This window comes from Centruroides sculpturatus, unplaced genomic scaffold, assembly GCF_000671375.1.
Source record: "Centruroides sculpturatus isolate CEXI.00-Female unplaced genomic scaffold, Cexi_2.0 scaffold901, whole genome shotgun sequence".
NCBI lineage: Eukaryota > Metazoa > Arthropoda > Arachnida > Scorpiones > Buthidae > Centruroides > Centruroides sculpturatus.
This window is the reverse complement of record NW_019385090.1, coordinates 187,594-208,840: the sequence shown is the minus strand read 5'-3', so window position 1 is coordinate 208,840 and position 21,247 is coordinate 187,594. Positions and strand designations below refer to the sequence as shown.

The 21,247-nt window shown below is 28.3% G+C and overlaps 1 protein-coding gene across 1 annotated transcript; it reads right to left on the bottom strand.

Annotated features, from left to right (window-relative positions):
- Positions 1-205: 205 nt before the first annotated feature.
- LOC111634526 (cytoplasmic dynein 1 intermediate chain 1-like) lies at positions 206-14,234 on the bottom strand. The gene is made up of 8 exons (XM_023379322.1): positions 14,090-14,234; positions 9,776-9,922; positions 9,543-9,656; positions 9,328-9,448; positions 7,238-7,398; positions 7,011-7,151; positions 5,203-5,328; positions 206-570 (listed from the first exon to the last, which is right to left on the bottom strand). Exons 1-8 carry the CDS (start codon positions 14,132-14,134, stop codon positions 439-441), a joined length of 987 nt encoding a protein of 328 aa, XP_023235090.1. The 5' UTR covers positions 14,135-14,234; the 3' UTR covers positions 206-438.
- Between the last annotated feature and the right edge of the window lie 7,013 nt (positions 14,235-21,247).

Sequence of the window (21,247 nt, the reverse complement as noted above, 5' to 3'; positions counted from 1 at the left end):
AAATATATAAAACATGTGCAAGAAATTAATTAATAAAGGAATATTAATTTAAATTATAAATAAGTTATTTATATAATATTTCAATACAAAAATACCTGAAATATGTATATTTCAAAATGCATGTAATAACATTATATTAATTAAATTTCCTTTTGTAAAATTTATTTAGTTAATATCTTTGGAATGTAAAGAATAAGCAGTAGAACAAAAAATTATTTGCAATTATTTGAATTTTATCAATTGGCCACCCATTGTAGAATTTTTATAATTATAAATAAATATTTTTTCATTCAAAATTTTAATGACAGTAATTTCAATAAATGCAAACAATCATTGTCCAACTGATAAACAATTTAAATCTAATTAAACAGAGTATGAGTAAACAAGGCACTGAATTAACATTTGACTTTCAGAAAAATCAGATTCATTGAAAGATGCTTAGCGAATAGGTGATGGAGATGATGACAGAGTATACATCAGATCTATGTTTTTATCCACTTGATTATTTTTTAATTCTTGCAGGGTTTGTACAAATTGTGACCACTCATCACTCTTTGGATTTGCAAGTTGCTGAAAAAAAAATTCATATAACTTGTAACAATAAACTAATCTAATGAATTTATAACACTAAGCAGTTTTAAATATTCAAAAAATTTATTTTTTGAATATTTAAAACTTAAAATAGAATAAAGATTTATCAAAAGCATACAAAAGATATTTAATGAATGACTAATCTTAACATAGAAACGAAAATTAAACCTTTTATTTCAAGTGCTTCTAATGAATTATAAGAAATATTAATAATAAATCAAAGCATTGCATAAAATCTAATATTTTAACATTCTTTAATAGAATGTTAAAATATTCCTCCTCTAACTATAAATTTTTTTGTTGATCAGAAACAAAAGCTAAGATCTTTTTATATTTAAATGGAAAGCTGAATTAATCAATGCACTTTTAAAGGCAGGTGAAGTTTAAAATATGCTAACAGTTACATATTAAAGATGTTGTTAAAGATGCAGTGATTAATTCCAATTCATCCTTACTACATGAAAAGAGTTAATTTGCAATGTATATTTTTTAATATGTTGAAGATATTTAGATTATTGTCTTTTATCAGTAATAATATAATTACAACTCTGTGTTAAAATATTATCTCAACAACAGTAAAGCATTTATTCTTGTATTAGAGTATTAAAGCACTCCAATTTTAATACACTTTATAATATAAATGAAAAATTATGAGCAAAATTAAGTTTATTCAATTTCTAATCATTCTCAATTTGAATTAATTCATTACTTTTCCTTTCACTTAAAATAAATGACTCATGAATATTCTAAGAAGTAATTGTCATTAAATTTAAGAAGTAATTATGGTCTATAATTATAAAAGTCATTTAATAAATTTTTAAGATACATTAAAAAATGATTTACTTACAATCTGTATGAGCTAGAAATTTGAAAAATTAATATGAAATATTATGTAGTTCTTATGCATTCATATTATAAATATATGAAGTTTCAAATTTCTAACTTAGAAACACTCTAAATCCAAACACAGTCATATGCCATTATTTACTTCTGTTAATATCATAATTTTAAAGTAACTTCATTTATACAAAAATTTATAGAAGACAGATGTAGATTCTTTTATTTCAAAAAAAATTTTAATACACACACTTGATACATCTTAAGGTTGGTTTACACATTATGACTACCAATGACATTTTGTTACATCCAAAAACATGCACACAAGATTTGTTGATGAGTCAGATGACTTGCAACTCAATCAACTTATATGACTTGCAAGTGAATCTGTGCTTGCACAAAAGCATTCATTTTTCTTCAGTGGTGAGAATGCAATCGAACACAATTTCTATCTTGTTATTGATTGGTTTGATAATGCAAAAACAAAAAAAAACATGACAAATTAGATTTTGATTCAATTATGGCTTATTGAACAAAGATTGCCAAGGTGTGAATTTATTCAAATAAGTCATATCTATGCATATTGCAGTTTCAAGCAACAAAACTGTTGGCAGTAGTCATATTGTGTAAAATAGCCATTAGAATAAACAAGCATATAAGCATATGTATAAACAAACCAATTAAAACAAAGTTTTTGAGTTTATTAATGTTTTTCATATTTGTATAATAATATTTGTGCAATTATAGATTTATAATTTTGATATACCTGTTGGCCTTCACTATAAAGACAAATTCCCAAACTCTAATAGAATATATTTATAATTGAAAAATAATCAGAACTTTTGCTTGACAATGAAATACTCCAATAATATTTAATGGACAAGTTCTTTATGTCTATGAGACTATTCTTTCTTCTAGATAAAAAAATATCACTTTTCCTACAGATTTTATATAATATTGAAATATTGCATAAAGCATTTAACTGATGATTAAACAGTACAGAAATAACAGAGAGAAATCTAAAATGTTCCTGGAAGGTTGGTGCAAAAATGACAACATTGTCAAGATACAAAAGACAAACTTTGCAGCTGAAGCCAATCTATGGGATTGATTTTAGTAGTAGCATTGAATATGTTCTGCTTGTCTGCAATAAAAACAGATTGGAATTTGATTGGCAATATGCCAGATGTCAATGCATTGTACTTTGGCAGGGTGATTAATCAAAGGGAATGGTGGCTTCTCAGAAGTTCTATTTTCTTTTGACATGGCAAGGCATTTCCACTCATACTGAAATAGTTGCTATTTGTTCCAATCTATATTAGAGATGACCTACATAAATGCAAGAAACCTATTGGTGTTCCAAGATAAACTGAGTTTGTCTTATAGCCAAATCTGTTTTAATCAGGCAATGAAGTTCAGCTGGCAAAAGAAATTTTTATTTGCTATGCATTTCAGGATTAAAACATCTTCTCTTTAGGCAGGAATACTCCAATTTTTACATAAACACTTCTCATTAATATCACAATATGCTCCTCAAACTGTTTTTATGGAGAATTCATATAATTTTCACTACTAAACACTTATCTTCCTGAAAAATTCTAAATGCATTAACACTTATGAGGTACTCATAAGTTGTTAATGATTTTACCATTTGATAGTCTTAACTGGAAAATCAGTAGGTTTCCTGCATTTATAATATAAAGTCTGCCATAGTGATTTAGTTTCTAAATCATTGTATGAAGACCTACATAGTGTCATAGCTTATCTCAGATCAGCTTTGCTATGTCACTCTCTCCATCTAGACTTTTCATAATCAATTTACTCAATTATAATAGGAATTTTCAATTCAGTGGTAGAATGATACAAATTTGGCTGTTGAAAAAGATCAGTGACAATTAAAATTTTGAATAAATATTTGCCAATTCCCTACTTCAAATGCACCAACATCTCATCAGCAAGTATATTTAGATCAACTTCTTCTTCAGGTAAACATCAGGTAAAACATGCAGACAAGATTTGTTGATGAGTCAGATGACTTGCAACTCAATCAACTTATATGACTTGCAACTGAATTTGTGCTTGCACAAAAGCATTCATTTTTCTTCAGTGGTGAGAATGCAATCTAACACAATTTCTATCTTGTTATTGATTGGTTTGATAATGCAAAAACAAAAAAACATGACAAATTAGACTTTGATTCAATTATGGCTTATTGAATCAAAAATATATTCAAAGGTAAAAATATTCTGGGTATAGGATTTGCTACATTCAATTACTTGCTGAGCTCAGGTTTCCAAGCAAAATCTTATTCTCTCTCAATGGGTCATATTCCTTTAACAAACAATGAGTTTCTTTGTTCCTCTCACCTCTGTAAATTGTTTCTTGACAGGATTATAGAGTATACAGGTGTGTCAGGCAACTGACAACTGCATGCTGCTGACTGGATCTCTTGGAACAATTCTAGATTCAGTAACCATTTTGGACTGCTGAGCTGGAGTCATCAGAATGATACAACCAACTCTAGATCTTATCCTTGTACTTGCAGAAATCTTCCTTGTGGTAGGTTCACAATGATCTTCAACTTTGGTACTCCTATTGTACCTGATGCTTCCATCAAAAATGTTGTGAGTAGAATAATAGACAATCTCCTTAGAAATACAAAAATTTATTTATTACCTATGAAAACACATTGAATAAACTATTAACAGTAAAATGAGCACAAATTAAATTGGAGAAAAACAGAATGCAATTGCTCTCAGAAGTCTTGTAAAGGAATGATTTCTTCAATACTTCTTCCACTAATAGTTTTTAAAGGTTAGAATCTCTTCTATAATTGAACCTTCATCTAATGATAAAAGTCTGTTAAAAATTCTCTTGGTAGCAATTTATTATTGATAACTGTCAGAAATTAATTTGTGAAATAAATCAAATTTAAATAGAACAACTCAAAATTAGTTGAAGTTTTTACTAGTAATTGTATTTTGAGATTCAATAAGATTATATTTGGATATTTTTCAATTCAATGAGAAAATTTTTATCATCATCTACATAGAAAAATTCATTTGGCAGCAATATACAATAGAGCATTGTTTATCCGAAACATTGGTTAACTGAAAGCATTCCAGTCCACAAATTTAAATTTTCACTAGTGCTGTGGTGCTGCAATCTCTGGCTACATCTTGGGCTACTCCAATATTTTTTTTGTTGGTGTGTGTGTTTTGGTTGTTGGTGTGTGTGTTTTGATTGTTGGTCAGTGCTGGCAGCACTGACACTTTTGTGTGGTGTTTTTCTGAGGACTGTGTGTCGTACCGAATCAAACGTTTTTGATACTAGATTAACTTCTAAAGTATAATTTTTTTTGTTTTTATATTTTTCAATATATTTATTTTGTTTGTAAAAAATAAAGAAATAATTTTTAATGATACAGTAGCCACGATTATTATTTTAAAAAGTTTACATTAGGCTTAACATCGACGAAAATTCAACGCAAAGCGACATGCAACGGAGAAAAATTTCAACATGGGATAGGTTAATGTATTTTTTCGTACATAATCGGTTATCCGAAAAATAAGTTATCTGAACAACCTCAGTCCCCAATTGATTCAGATAAAAGATGCTCTACTGTGTTATTGATAATGACCAAAAATTATATACAATACACTGGTAATTTTACTTTTTTGTGCAATTTTCAGAGTTTTATGTAAAGATTTCAAGAATTCACAATTATTTATTTTAGTAGTTATATTTATCTTAATAGATAGACACTATATTTACCTCTCCTACATCGTAAACCCATATTTTTCCTACATCATCACCTACAACAACCTGATGACCTGAAGGAGCCCACATCAATCTATTTAATGCAGATGCTGCATCCACAATAGTGCTTACAGTAGGCAACTAAAATTCAGGAAAAAATATAAAAAATTTAAATTTTAAAATATTCAGCTGTAATTTGAAAATTCAAATTTGAGACTTTTTATTTTAAAATTTCAATATGATAATTATTCTATTAAGCCATCAGAAAATTACATTTTAAGGGAAATTCTATATGTAAGAAATTCAAAATTTCATAATTAATTATTTTTTTGATTCATTAAATGGTAAGTGCAAAGATAATTTATTTTTAATTATTTTAATATTTGTAAAACTTATTTTTCCAATTGTTAAAATACATTTACATAAATTTCCAAATACTGAAATTTTTGGCTTATCATCAGGAATAAAATTATAGAAGACTATAAATATCAGATAGAACAAGATAACTCTTAAGTTACTTCCAAAAGTCATCATCATTATCATGAGCAAACAATTTCAATATTATGCTCCCATCATACAAACTTTGTTGCAAAAACTATTTATGATAAAATTTTTCCATCAGGAATATGGTATTGGAATCATTAGGCTGCAATTTGAAAAAATTTTAGATCTATAAATTCCCACTGTCGTCTATCTGTTGTCTGTCTTTCCTTAATCATGAGAACGAATTAGATAGATGAAAGATGAGACTATATATGGAAACCTTAAGGGTAGAAGGCCCCAATTAACTATATACGAACTTCCAATGCAAACTGGAAGTCATATTATTTCAATTTAAAAATTTCAAAGGTGTTAGACAGATGACCAGCATGACTCTATTGTTAAACAAAAAGTTGATATACAGGGGCAAGACACTACAGTACTAATTTGAGATGGAAGCATATATTTTAAATTAAATAAATTAAAAATATGATTAAAACTTGCAGCTCCTTTGTGATGATGTCACAATAAATAATTGCTTGTCTGTATATGGAAATAATGCCAGGGTGCAATTTTTCACCACAGTGCATTTAAGTTTATAGTGTCTTGCCCCTATACATCATTCTTTTCCTATTAACAATGAATTCATGCCAGTCGTGTATCTAACTCTGTTCAGGAGAAAATTTTTTAATTGAAATAGCATGGCTTCTGGCACAAAGCAGTAGTTTGTATATAGTTGATCAGTGCCTCCTGCCCCTAAGCTTTCCATATTTGGTTTTGACTTTCATCTATCTAACCCCATTCTTAAGATTAAGAAAGGACAACAGAACAGTGGAAATTTATAGGTTTACAATTTTTTCAAAAGTTTGAAAAAATTGTAAACCTATAAATAATAATAATTTGTTTATGCTGTTTTCAAACTGCAGCCCAACAAATATCATTGTTGGACTGCAGTTTGAAAACAGCATGAACAAATGATTCCTATATAATCCAAATAAAAAATTATTTTTATGTAGTTTCTCCTGTGAATGTACTTTTGATAATGATTGAAAGGCTTGAAAATTTATGCAAATGTTACTAGAATTACTAGTACTTAATATTGTGTAATGATATCAAAACATATTACATTTCCAAAGATGTCTACATTAAAAAATGACAATACTGCAATTTTTATTTAACTTATATAAAAAGAAAATTAGTTAATTAATTAATTAAAGAAAACACAAGGAAGAAAAAAATTAAATCAGATTAAAAATTTAAACTATAAAAGAATTCTCAAAACAAGATTCAAATTTTTCTAAATGTTTTTAAAGAAATTAATTTTCTATACTAGAATATATTACCTCTGTATCATTGTTCAGATTCCATAAATCAAGCCTTCCCATTCCATCAACAGATGCAAATAAAGCAGGGTGTATTGGTGACCATTGTACATCATATACATAGTCACCATTATCCTCAAATGAATACAATGGTTTGTTTTCCTAATACATATTATAATTTGCTTAATTTAAAAATGTAATAATATTAAAAAAAAATTTTGATTATAACTAAAGATTAAATTAAAAACCTTTAAACTCCAAAGTTTAACAGTCCAGTCAATGGAAGAAGTTAAAAATAAATGTGAGAAGTCTACTTGACCTTGAACATGATGCATATTTACACTAGTCACTGGTCCCTGATGGCCTTCAAAAACATCTACAATTCCTGGTTTTGTGCCATGACGACAAGCTAAAGTAAACAATTTGATTATTTTTACTCATCTCACCTACTTGAAATAAGCAAAGTCATTTTATAATAATAATTATAATTTATAATTTAATAATTAACCAACTAAACAAACAAATAATAAAAATATGTCTTAAACTATATAATACAGAATGATCAAACAAAAAGTTTATTTAAATAATAATGTCCAAACAAACAATTTTGAGTCAATTTAAATCTTTATCCTCTTTTTAAATTCCAGTCAGAGACCTAGTTAACAACTTGAAGATAAAATACATTCTTCTTTAAAATTGAAGAATGATATAACAATAAAAACACATACTTTATACACTTGATGCCAACCTTTTCTTGTAGGATACTACACCAACAACACACAGTACTAAAATTTTTCACAGTATCATTTGTGAAGAGTTTGGAAATGCCATACTTGTTCCCTGCTATATATCACAAACATTTAAATCTTTAACATTTATCATATTTACTCTGGACTCAAAGAATAACACTTGAAACACTAAACCAGTGGTTCCCAAACTTTTTCAAGCAACTGCTCCCTTGGTTCCATAACATTATACCCAATTCCCCCAAACCCATTTTCCTTATGTGAGAAAGGCTTGGAAATATTCTTAGGAAAATTTTTCTATGAACCTCACACTTTGTGTCCTTACCATACATTGTTCTCAAATCTGGAAACCATTAAATGCAATGTTTCTTCTTACCTGTTTTAATGGAGAAAAGGAAAAAATTGTCAGTGACTCCAGCCTAGTCACTGTTTAGCACCCTGCCTCCAGCACCCACTGCTGCCTACTTTCTTTTTTATGCTCCCCCAAGATTTACTCACTGCCCACAGAAGACAGTGGCACTCACATTGGGTACCACCACTCTAAACAAATAAAGTTTGTGATTAATACTAACTTTATAAATAAGGCTAAAATTTGATTATTTTCATAGCAGTATGAACAGAACAGACAATAGAATAGAATAGACTCCAGTCTAGAATAGTCAAAATATAAGTTTCTTTAGTCTGCCATCTGCAGATATATTTATTCTATTCTTATGATACAGACAGAAAGAGACATTATTCTATTCTTATGAGCAAAAAATAAATAAAATCAGTTCAAGAAAACCTTAGAAAAATTAATCAATATTAACATTTTTTTAAAATTAACTCAAAGTTTTTTGAATATTTATCATCATATTTATATTTGTGTTTAAAAGCTTGAGTTTATAATTTATATTTTAGGATATGATGACAATTATGAAATGCTGTAAAAAAAATACTGATTACTTATAAAATTAAATTCATTTAAAAAAATCATATTGTTTCTTTGAAGATTTTCAGATGAAATGATTAAAAATTATCTGAATTTAATCTGAACTAACTAAAGATTCAACAGCCTTTCTTTTTAATCATCTGTATATGCCTTCCTCTTCCTCTATCCTACTTGCTTAAGAAAATATATTACAATAATCAGATTTATCACTTTTAGGCTACTCCAGTGGCACTCTAGGGTGCTGTGGCTTCCTCACAGGGGAGCCACAAAATATTATAAAATTTTTATAATGTTAGAATTTAATGTACCAGTACTTGCTAGAATTTGACATAGGGCACCTTGGAAAAATCTGCATTTAGCAAGAGTACCTAGAATCAAAAGTTTGGGAACCACTAGGCTACTCTATAATTAGCTGTAAATAATTTTTCACAATTTCTAAAATCAAGACAATGTTTTCAAACCCTTAGACATTTTAAAATTTGAATATAGCTGTAACTTGATAAAAAAAATTATCATATATCTATTTTTTTTGGTAGTTAAATTTGGAAATTTTATGTATGGTGTGTAAGTGAGATTCAAACAGTTTCTTTTTTTTTTTATAGATTATGTACAATAGTTAACCAAACCATAATCTTTTATGAATTTTAATATAAGAAATTACCTGCATAAAGAATGCCTTCTTCACTTCCCACAACAAAATTATTATAATCACCAGTAGGAAATGATATACAGCTTGCTGCAACTGCTCGAGATTGTTTTTGTTGGTTCAATTCCATAGAATCCTATTAAAAATGACAATCATTACCTACATTGAAATAAAGGATTTATAAAAATGAACAAAATTCAATTTCTTAAATTTCTTATGTCAATACTTACTATAGGAGATGATAACATATCTAAACTCCAAGTTCGGAATTTTCCATCAGTAGAAACTGTTATAAGATTATGAGCATTTTCTGTTCCAACCACTTGAACAGAATATACAGGATGCTATGTAATTTATTGAGAACATACATTTATTTTATCTACATTTATACTACTTAACATTCTAATTATTTTTATTTATTTATTTATTTATTGGAACAAAGCTTATGAAATTTACTACTCACAGTATGTGCACTTGCAGACAATGGACTTCTTTGAACTGGAGTGCGTTTATTACTCCGATTGTCCCATAAAACTATTTGACCAGAATAAGTTCCTCCAATTATTAAATTTGGATGAAATTTGGCAAAACATGTTGACATCACAGCAGACTATAATAAATTACTTATTGAAATTTTTACTTTCATAAATAAGTCAAATATAAATGTGAGATTTAATTATAATACATATCAATAAATATAAATTAACAATGTACAGTACATAACATCTAAATCTACTTATATGTATGTATATGAAGAGTTACTTTAACTAAAACTATTTAGTTAATTAATCTTGATTTTAAAAACAGAATAATAGAGTCTCTTAATATTTTTTGTTAAAATAACTCTTATGGCTGAGAGTAAGAGTATTTTCAAAGAAAATAACTTAAAGTTAAAAGGAAACATATTATTCAGGCAAGATTCATTATTCTAAACAACAATAAAAAGCCACTGCAATTTATACATTTTTATTTTATATGTTTTGAAAATAGTATGATCTCTTTAGTAAAAGTAAAAAATAAATAAATTATTACATTCATAAAAATCAATAAATATACTTTATATTTGTATAAATAGAAGTTGTAATGTTCATGATTTTTTACCATGATTTAAAATTAAAGATAAGGGATGCTGTTACCATTCATATCATATGTAATAATTAGAAACAATTTAATTAATTAATTAATTTAATATATTTAAAAACACCCCCTGGAACAGTAATCTAATACTGTATGTATAAATATTCCAAATTAATTAAACTGTTTGGTTATTGTTTGTTTATATATGAACATGCTTTTTTATTTATGAAAGACAGAGAAAAAAAAATTGATTACTAATTCAAATTAACTTTAATTTGTTACATTTCAATGAATGATATTTATATTATCTATCAGATTTTTTATTATATGTAGTTAATTTTAAACTGAACTGTAAATTAATTTTGTACATTTTTATGTTGTAATATCCTGAATACTTAATAAACTTAATCACTTTATCCATTCTGTATATATATATACAAAATACTTAGCTTAAAATTTCAGTGATAAAAAAAAAAAACAGAAATGACAGCACAGAAGATTAATGAATCATCACAAAATTTCTGAATACGTGGACAATGTGAGCAAAGTAAATAGTGGAATTTGGACCTACCCTGCAGAGGGTTCAGCAAAGAAAGTGAGTGGAAGATGAGAGAAGCAAGGGATTGAACTGCTTATCTATAAATTCTACTATAATTTGCAAATCCACCAACTTGTGAATATTAAATCTATAAATTTTTGAACAAGTGAGCACAGCTCTCTAGTAGATCTATAACTTACTGAAAATTTACTTAATATTTATTATTTAACTACTAACTTGTTGTATTTATTTCAATATATGAATAAATTAATAAAGAAAAACAAACAGTAAAAAGAAAAACAATTTACTAAATTCTAAGAAATGAAACTTAAAATATTGACTTTTGAGTTTCACAGTGCCTTCTTTTTATGCACTGTTATCTTAAGTATAATAGATTGAAGTAGGTAAGAATAATTAATTTTCATTCTCATCTACTGCAGATTTTTGAAGCTTTTGAACATGGTTAGGATCTAATCTGCTTCTTTTCTTGTTATGATTCGACTAGAGGTGTTGAACAGTCACTGTCTATACATATGGTATAATATTAGAAGTATTCATAGTAGAGTCCTAAAAAGTTGGCCTAATGTGGACCAAAGGGTGGCAGAGTTTGTGAAAATGCCAGGTTATCGGAAATGGGGTTAAAAAAGAATAAGTACGAGTGTTTTCTCAGAAAATACTGTACTGTACTTGTATGTATTGTTTGCTTGAGAATACAACAGAGATTAAACTGCCCAAATACCCTTAAACAAAGAAAATGTACTGTACTTGTATGTATTGTTTGCTTGAGAATACAACAGAGAATAAACTGCCCAAATACCCTTAAATAAAAGAAAAGTACATACTTTATGAAGGCACAGAGCCTTTACTACATGAAAATGAAAATTAATGAATACACAGTGTACAGTAATTTACCTGATAAGACAGACCTCAGAAAAATACTTTATGAGGCATAAAGCTATCTATAATGAAAATTAACTAGCCGACTGCAAAAACTGGCTACTTTTTTTTAAAGAAATGCATAATGTCCTGTTGTCTTCTGCAATGCACTCTGTGTTTTGCTGCTTCATCACAAAGACGAAGAAGGAACAGCAAGTCCGTTACCGATGCACCTTGTTGTTCAAAATACTAAAGGGTGGTTTCGACAACCTTTAGTCCCTCACTATGTGATATTTTAGGAGCTTGTATGGTGGAGTCCTCAATGTCTTCATCATATTCCGGCATTTTTTCATTAACTATGACAGCAGCAATAATTTCTGCATCAGACATAATGTCTTGCTCGGTATCGTTTTGGAACCACTGTTCGACATCATTTTCATCGGCTTCTGCACATCCAGGAACTCTTTTCAGGAGGTTGAGTAAGTTTTCACCAGGAACAAACTAGTATTAATGACTCTAATTTGTTCCAGGTGTCCACCACCCAGCCAACAACATCCAATAGGTTAATTTTAAGTTCTGGATAAGACCTTGACTATCATCGTTTGCAGAAAGAAGGGAGGATAACAGCTTGCGCCAAGTTTTTGGGATTCTACTGTATTCAAATTTATTTTTTTTTTATCACCATTATATTCAAGACCTTGAATCGAATATTTTCTAGTATTCAAATATTTGTGGATAGTATTTGACTATCTCTAATTTTCACTGTTAATGTCCCTGAAGATAATTTACCAAAACCAAAATTAACAAAAAAGCAGAATTGTGCTTGAAATTTTTATTTGTCAGCTAAAAATTTGGCATACTAAAAGCAATTTATGATATAAAAGTATTGTGTCAAGAATAAGTTTCTAAAAGCCAAAAACTACCTATTTTGATATTTACATGTATTTATATTTTTAAAATAATGAAACAGATTTCAATTAGCATAATTCATGCAGATGTAATTATTTTTGCTATACAGTAGAGCATCAATTATCCAAATCAATTGGGGATTGGAGTTGTTTGGAAAATTGATTTTTCAGATAACCGATTAGGTACGAAAAAATATATTAACCTATCTCATGTTGAAATTTGTTCAAATCCTGGCATGTCCTTAAGTACCCTCTCATGGTCGGCCAGTGCTGCCAGCTAAAACACATAGACCAACAAAAATAATATTGGAGTAGCCCAAGACATAGCTAAATATTGCAGTGCCACAGCACTAGTGGAAATTTAAATTTGCTGACTGGAAAGCTTTCAGTTGATCAACATTCGGATAATCGATGCTCTACTGTATTTGCAACAAATAATGGTTAATTTACTAAAATGTTTTCTAATTTATGTAGCCATAACATTTTTGTATATGGAATCATCAGTTATTTAAATTCTAAAATGAACATTACAACTGAGTAAATGTTTCTAATCAGTCAGTTATGAAACACCTTTATAAAAACAGTAGTTACAATGAAAACATTTACAAAGTTACAAAGTTAAAAATTTATCAATACAGTAGAGCGTCATTTATCCGAATCAATTGGGAACTGGGGTTGTTCGGATAACTTATTTTCTGGATAACCGATTATGTAAAAAAAATATATTAACCTATCTCGTGTTTAAATTTTTCTCCATCATGTGTCGCTTCATGTTGAATTTTCATCGATGTTAACCCTAATGTAAACTTTTTAAAATAATAATTGTGGCTATTGTATCATTAAAAGTTATTTCTTTATTTTTTACAAACAAAATAAATATATTGAAAAATAAAAACAAAAAAAATTATACTTTAGAAGTTAATCTAGTATCAAAAGCATTCGATTCAGCTCGACACACAGTCCTCGGAAAAACACCACACAAAAGTGCCAGTGCTGCCAGCTAAAAAACACACACCAACAAAAAAAATATTGGAGTAGCCCAAGATATAGCCAGAGATTGCAGCGCCACAGCATTAGCAAAAATTTAAATTTGCTGACTGGAATTCTTTCGGATAACTGACGTTTCGGATATAATCGTTTTGAATATAAATGACTTTCAGATAAACGATGCTCTACTGTATTTAAAATTTAAAAACTTATAATAAAAATGTGTATAAAACTTTTTACATATAATTTGATATCAATATTAATAACAGAAATTAAGATCTTAGAAGAAAATTGTATATACATTTCCTTAAAAAATTATAATTTTCTAATTCAGCCGTTGTTCTCAATTCTTAATGAAATTTTAACTATATAACAATTTAGAGTAAGCTACCTGGCAATGAAATATATATTCTGGAGTTGTTTTCTTAAATTTCATATTCCATACAAGACAAACGCCATCTGGGTCATGAGGAGATTCTTCATTATTATTATATGATGCAACAAGAAGTTCAGGAAACTAGAAAGTTCACAGTGAAAATTCTGTTTATTTAAATNAACTAACTGGTGCAAAAAATGTTATGCATACAAATGTGAAAGTCTCATTCCATAAACCATTCATAGATGCCATTAAAATATAGTTTTACAAATGTTAAATGCGGCATCGTTTCTTGTGTTTGTTCTGTGAGGTGTTCGTTTATCTGAACATGTGTTTGTTGTCCAAACATAAAAATCTTTCGCAAAAGTGTTCATTGTCCAAACTGTTCATTAACCAATCATCCACTGTATGTTCATGTTTATTCAAAACATAACCTCAACATTCACTTTATGTTGTTAGGATAATAATATTAATTTTATTATTTAAAATATTAAAACAAGTTATCATCTCAAAGAATAGATATTACAATATTAATATTTCTATGTACAGTACTTGCAGAGAATGATATAACATTTCTTAACAAACACTAATGCCAGACAATTCTTAATCAAAGCTAAAAAATACATTTTGGTTTTGATTAAATAAAATAAATTGTTCAAAACATCGAACGATAGAACGGCATCATGTGTTCCATATTCCCGAATGTAAAAAAAAAAAAAATCTTCAATTACCTCCGCTATGACGTGGAAACTTTTACGTTTGGGAATATGGAACATGTGATGCCGTTCTATCGTTCGATGTTTTGAAAAATTCTCTTGAAATGAATGGTTAGTTTGACGATTTTTACCTAAAATAAATTGTTTAAATTTCTTTATATAATAGTACATCTACTGTATCAATTTGATAAGAATTGTAATTGAACTATACAGGGTGTCCCACTCAAATCTCTCCAGTTTTAAATGTCTCTATGAAATGAAAAAATTATAAAGATAACTGTTAATGAAATGTCTCTTGAAAAATCAGCCAATACTTCAAGTTACATGTGTTCAAAATTTCCACCACTAACTTGTGGTGGCATTGCTGTTCTGTTAAAGTAAATGAAGACACTGCAAGAGAAAGTGCAGACTGTATCATGATTCTGCAAATTGAAGTTAGTTGTGTAAGTAGAACATGAGTTTTGCTGTGTCTACAAGAAATCATCTCCTGATCCTAAGTCAATATATGATGGGCACAAAGTCTCTGGCTACAGAATCCATATGCAAAAGTCATGGATAAGGTCAACATATTTCTGGGGAACAAGTGGAAGGCCTGTAGCAACCATTTGTCCAAAGTCCAGAAAAGTCCATTTGCAAGGCCACTCATGTATTTGGAATACTGAGAATGCCTGTTCATGTGCTTTTGCACTAACAATTGTGGTTCTATGCATATATGATGTAAATCTTATAGGAAATTAACAACTTGACATCTGACATGTTGTATTGAATATGGACTGAAATCAAGTACAAATGGATATCCTAAATGAAATGTTGGGAGCACATGTGTAGATGTACTGATTTTACAATATGTAAGTAAGTTTTTGAAATGTGCTTTCTATTAAACCTATTCACATTTCAATTTTGAAAGTTTTAAATAGATAAATTTGAAAATAAAGGTAAACATTTAAATAGTTGTAAAGGAGTAAAAATATTTATTTAATATAATAAATATTTTTAAGATTAAACAACAGAAATTGAACAAATGTTTGATCCACACTGTTGTTTAATTTACAAACAGAGAAAGTGTTTGATTTGTTGAGTTAATAATGATTTTAGGCTAGGATTTGAAGTATACAGTATATTCCAAAAATATTTAACACATTAAAGTTCTTTTCTGACTCTATAAGACTGTCTAAGCATTTTATTTTTATTTGCAAAATAAAACACTAATAGTAAACTGCTAAGATTTCTAAGTTTTTGAATAAATAATAATTCAAAATTTATAGTAGAGTAATAAATTCATATTGTTTTTGATAATATATTTCATCAAAAATATGCTTAATATTTTACTGTTCAATTTATAATTAGAAAATAAATAATAATTTTTTATAATATAGTGGGTGATCGGTTAACGAACATAATCCATTCCAAGACAGTGTTCACTATCCAAATTGTTCATTAACTAATTATCAATTTACCATAGATTTTTATGGTAATTTGATTAATTCATTCTGAAAACCTCAAAAAATAAATAAAAAATTATATCCTTTCTTACTGCATTTATTTACATGTAATAACAAACTAAAAGCAATCTCTCTATTTTTTCATGGATGGCACATCTTTGATTCTTAGATGTGATTTTCGTTACTCCTTTATCTGCTTGAGTCTTTTTGATTTTATCTTGCTTAGCTAAGATTGTGCTTACTGTAAACCTGTTGAAGTCATACTGCCTGACTACATCAGACATCTTCCCATTGTCTACCTTGGCTATTATCTCTTGTTTAGTTTCTATAGTGAACACAGTTCTTGGACACTCCACTCTTTTTAGGCCCCATAATATTATCAGTTTTCTTAAATAAAAAGTTCAGAAAAACACTTAAAAAGTTCAAAGAACAGAAACTAACTGGTGCAAAAAATGTTATGCATACAAATGTGAAAGTCTCATTCCATAAACCATTCATAGATGCCATTAAAATATAGTTTTACAAATGTTAAATGCGGCATCGTTTCTTGTGTTTGTTCTGTGAGGTGTTCGTTTATCTGAACATGTGTTTGTTGTCCAAACATAAAAATCTTTCGCAAAAGTGTTCATTGTCCAAACTGTTCATTAACCAATCATCCACTGTATGTTCATGTTTATTCAAAACATAACCTCAACATTCACTTTATGTTGTTAGGATAATAATATTAATTTTATTATTTAAAATATTAAAACAAGTTATCATCTCAAAGAATAGATATTACAATATTAATATTTCTATGTACAGTACTTGCAGAGAATGATATAACATTTCTTAACAAACACTAATGCCAGACAATTCTTAATCAAAGCTAAAAAATACATTTTGGTTTTGATTAAATAAAATAAATTGTTCAAAACATCGAACGATAGAACGGCATCACGTGTTCCATATTCCCGAATGTAAAAAAAAAAAAAATCTTCAATTACCTCCGCTATGACGTGGAAACTTTTACGTTTGGGAATATGGAACATGTGATGCCGTTCTATCGTTCGATGTTTTGAAAAATTCTCTTGAAATGAATGGTTAGTTTGACGATTTTTACCTAAAATAAATTGTTTAAATTTCTTTATATAATAGTACATCTACTGTATCAATTTGATAAGAATTGTAATTGAACTATACAGGGTGTCCCACTCAAATCTCTCCAGTTTTAAATGTCTCTATGAAATGAAAAAATTATAAAGATAACTGTTAATGAAATGTCTCTTGAAAAATCAGCCAATACTTCAAGTTACATGTGTTCAAAATTTCCACCACTAACTTGTGGTGGCATTGCTGTTCTGTTAAAGTAAATGAAGACACTGCAAGAGAAAGTGCAGACTGTATCATGATTCTGCAAATTGAAGTTAGTTGTGTAAGTAGAACATGAGTTTTGCTGTGTCTACAAGAAATCATCTCCTGATCCTAAGTCAATATATGATGGGCACAAAGTCTCTGGCTACAGAATCCATATGCAAAAGTCATGGATAAGGTCAACATATTTCTGGGGAACAAGTGGAAGGCCTGTAGCAACCATTTGTCCAAAGTCCAGAAAAGTCCATTTGCAAGGCCACTCATGTATTTGGAATACTGAGAATGCCTGTTCATGTGCTTTTGCACTAACAATTGTGGTTCTATGCATATATGATGTAAATCTTATAGGAAATTAACAACTTGACATCTGACATGTTGTATTGAATATGGACTGAAATCAAGTACAAATGGATATCCTAAATGAAATGTTGGGAGCACATGTGTAGATGTACTGATTTTACAATATGTAAGTAAGTTTTTGAAATGTGCTTTCTATTAAACCTATTCACATTTCAATACACATGCTTATATTCTCAAAATTATTACTAAAAATTAAGAAAGGGAAAGCTAAGAGATACCCTATATATAGAATATTAATTTTTTAATTATTTTTATTATGTAATCTGATTGACTTACTTTTTGGTTTTTTATTAGCTGCATCTGAAGTTTTTGGCTTGTCTTCTAAATTTCCTGTTTGTGATATTGCATTTAAATTAGGTACTCCAGGAACTTTTGGTAAAGTAAGACCATTTGGAAATAGTATTGGAGTGTCTAGATCTTGAGACAAAGGTGAAGGTTCACCATCTTCCACCAATCCATCACAAATAGGAACTGAATAATTTTTATAAATTTTAATAAATATATCTTATATTACAAAATTTTAAAATTTAAAATAATCATTGTAAGCTATTGTGAAGTCTACACTAATATATAAAATAGAATAAACAGAAAGTGTTTTTATAAAGTACTAACTGTTACTTGCAGCTTCGCTCACGCGCATTTTGCAAGCAAACCCCACTTGTATTCAATATTTCAACAACCACAGTAATTGTTATATAACACCTACTGCTGAGAATGATGAGAATCGCTGAGAATCAAACAAACTGTTTTTAATTTAATAAATTTTCTGGAACGTTTATAATCGTTCTATAATCGAACCAATATGCAAAAAGAAATTTGAATTTAAAGCGATTTGAACATTTGGTTAAAAAATCGAAATATATAAAAAATATTTATAAAAACGTCTGAAATGTTATCAATTTAATACCGCTAAGTACTCAATGAAGACTAAACATAATTAAAAACAAAAAAACTTGCATCTACAATAGTACAGTAGAAGTTGTTTTTCCAGTTAAGCCTAATTCCTTCTTAGTGTGCATTCCCATGTTATATCCTACTAAAACGCAGTTAAAAACAAAATATCACATCTAAAATAGTACAGTAGAAGCCATTTTTCCCGGTTAAGTCTTAATGCTTTCCCTCTCCCCGCACAAGGGAATTTCGAAAAATCCCTTCTTAGTGTGTGTTTTGATGATGTACCCTAACTGTATACCAAATTTCATCTCTAGGTTCTAGAACTTTCTAGAAAAAACTGGAACGTTCTCATTGAAACGTCACACATTTTCGAAGTCAACCACTTTCAAACCCCATATCTCTCACACTCTTATAGCTATCGAGACGCAACCACCATAGTATACGATGGCAGACTTGGGGCTACTACCACACACACACACCATTCATGTGGGATGTGTAGTTTTGGCTGCAGATTGACATATAGGCACAAACACGTCCATATATATATATAGATAAATTTAAAAAATTAAACATTATTATTTTTGAACATAATTGTTCATCTTCAGTCAAACTCTGTCTGTGTAACAAATGTACTTCTGTCTATGGAAGTGTAGAGACAGATACAAAAAAAATACAATGGAAATTTCTAAGGAACCACAATGCCATTTTTACATTAAATATAATTTAACATGCAACTCAATGTTGTGGATTTAAAAAGAAAAATAACAACATATATACAAAATTAAGATTGAAGCACAAACATATTCCATCTTCGTGTTCTGCACTTGATAAGCATGCCACCTATGGGTTGGTAATTCTCTGCACTTCTTTGATTGATTGGTGACTTATTTAAAAATGCAGATGGTTTCAGAAACCAGAAGTCAATTAAATAATCTAAATTCTTAAATGATTAGAAGTCAGAAGTCATCCAGAGAGATGCAGAAAATTTCTAACTTCAGGACACTAAGAAAGAAAGAATATATTTCATCTTCAAATTTTAATTTTGAATACATGCTATTTTTTGTTTATGAATCCACAGTTTTGAGTTATGTTAAACTATATTTAAAATGAAGATGAGATTATGATTGTCTTAGAGACTTCTGTTCTATTTTTTCATCTATTCCCATATTTCCTTAGTAACAGAATTATATCTGAAAATGAACAATTATGTTAAACATTGAATGCTCAATTTTGTGTATTTTATACTCCATAAAAAGCATTTTCTATTTATTTAATTTTTATTGGAATTTTCTTAGATACATATATAAAGTCAAAATGTATGTTTACAACACCTAATAAATCAAGTAGTAACATTTAAAAATATTAAAAATATAATATATTCATGATTATTACCTTGAAATTCATCGTCCCATTCTAAAAAGTAAAATTTAAAGATAAATAAAATATACATTTAATTTTTTCAAAAAAATTAAGGATTCTGCAAATTGAAGTTAGTTGTGTAAGTAGANAACAGTAATTCTCAAACTTTGTGTTCAATGACCAGTGTTTTTTTCATTTCAAATCCTTACAAACCAATTGAAATTTTTAAAAAATTAGAAAATGGAGAGATTAGAGTTCAAGTGAATTTTTTAAAATTTTGACTTAGAAAGAAAAACATAAAATTTGGTTCTAATCATTTTGAAAAAATGAGATTGTGGGACATTTTCAAGTAATTCCCCAACCCATCCCTGGCACCAAGTGTTTAAATAATCAAGAAAAACAAAAGTTGTAAAATAATATGGTTTTTTTTTAAATACCTAATAAAACAATTTAGAAATGCCTTTAACATAATATAAAATTATGAAATTTTAAGTGAGAGTTCAGTTCATTGCAATCCAGTAATAAATTGTTCACGGACTAGTGCTGCTGGACTGCGGACCACAATTTGAGTAGCACTTTTCTAAATCATTATAAATTTATTAATTTTTTCATTAAACCATTTGTCTGAAATCTATAATATACAGGGTAACCAGACATCCTCAATTTCTGGGGACAGTCTCTGATTTTTCCTTTTTTTAATATTTGATTGTAGAATCAAACTTTAAATAGAACAATTTTATTAACATGTCAATATAATAACAAATTTATAAATTGATAAATAAACAAATTTTAAAAAAATAACTAAAATTCGATCAGTTTTAGACTCCATTTTTACTGATTCTTAAATATGTCCCTAGTTGGATTGTACTGTACATGATATGGTCTGCCTAATAATACGGTATGTGTAATAAACAATATACAGTATAATAAAATTTTTTGAGAACTTTAATTTTTACATATGTATAAATATTGGTTTTGAATTACAAATACATCTTAAAAAATGAATTAAATATCTGTTCTATTGGAGCTTTTACTACATAAAAAATGCA

Excerpts from the sequence above, each read along its gene's own strand:
- LOC111634526 (XM_023379322.1), bottom strand. The coding sequence starts at position 14,134 with ATGAAATTTAAGAAAACAACTCCAGAATATATATTTCATTGCCAG. Across the intron at positions 9,449-9,542 it reads ATATGTTATCATCTCCTATA|GATTCTATGGAATTGAACCA; the intron begins GTAAGTATTGAC and ends CATTTTTAATAG. Across the intron at positions 571-5,202 it reads GGGTTTACGATGTAGGAGAG|CAACTTGCAAATCCAAAGAG; the intron begins GTAAATATAGTG and ends TTTTTTTTTCAG.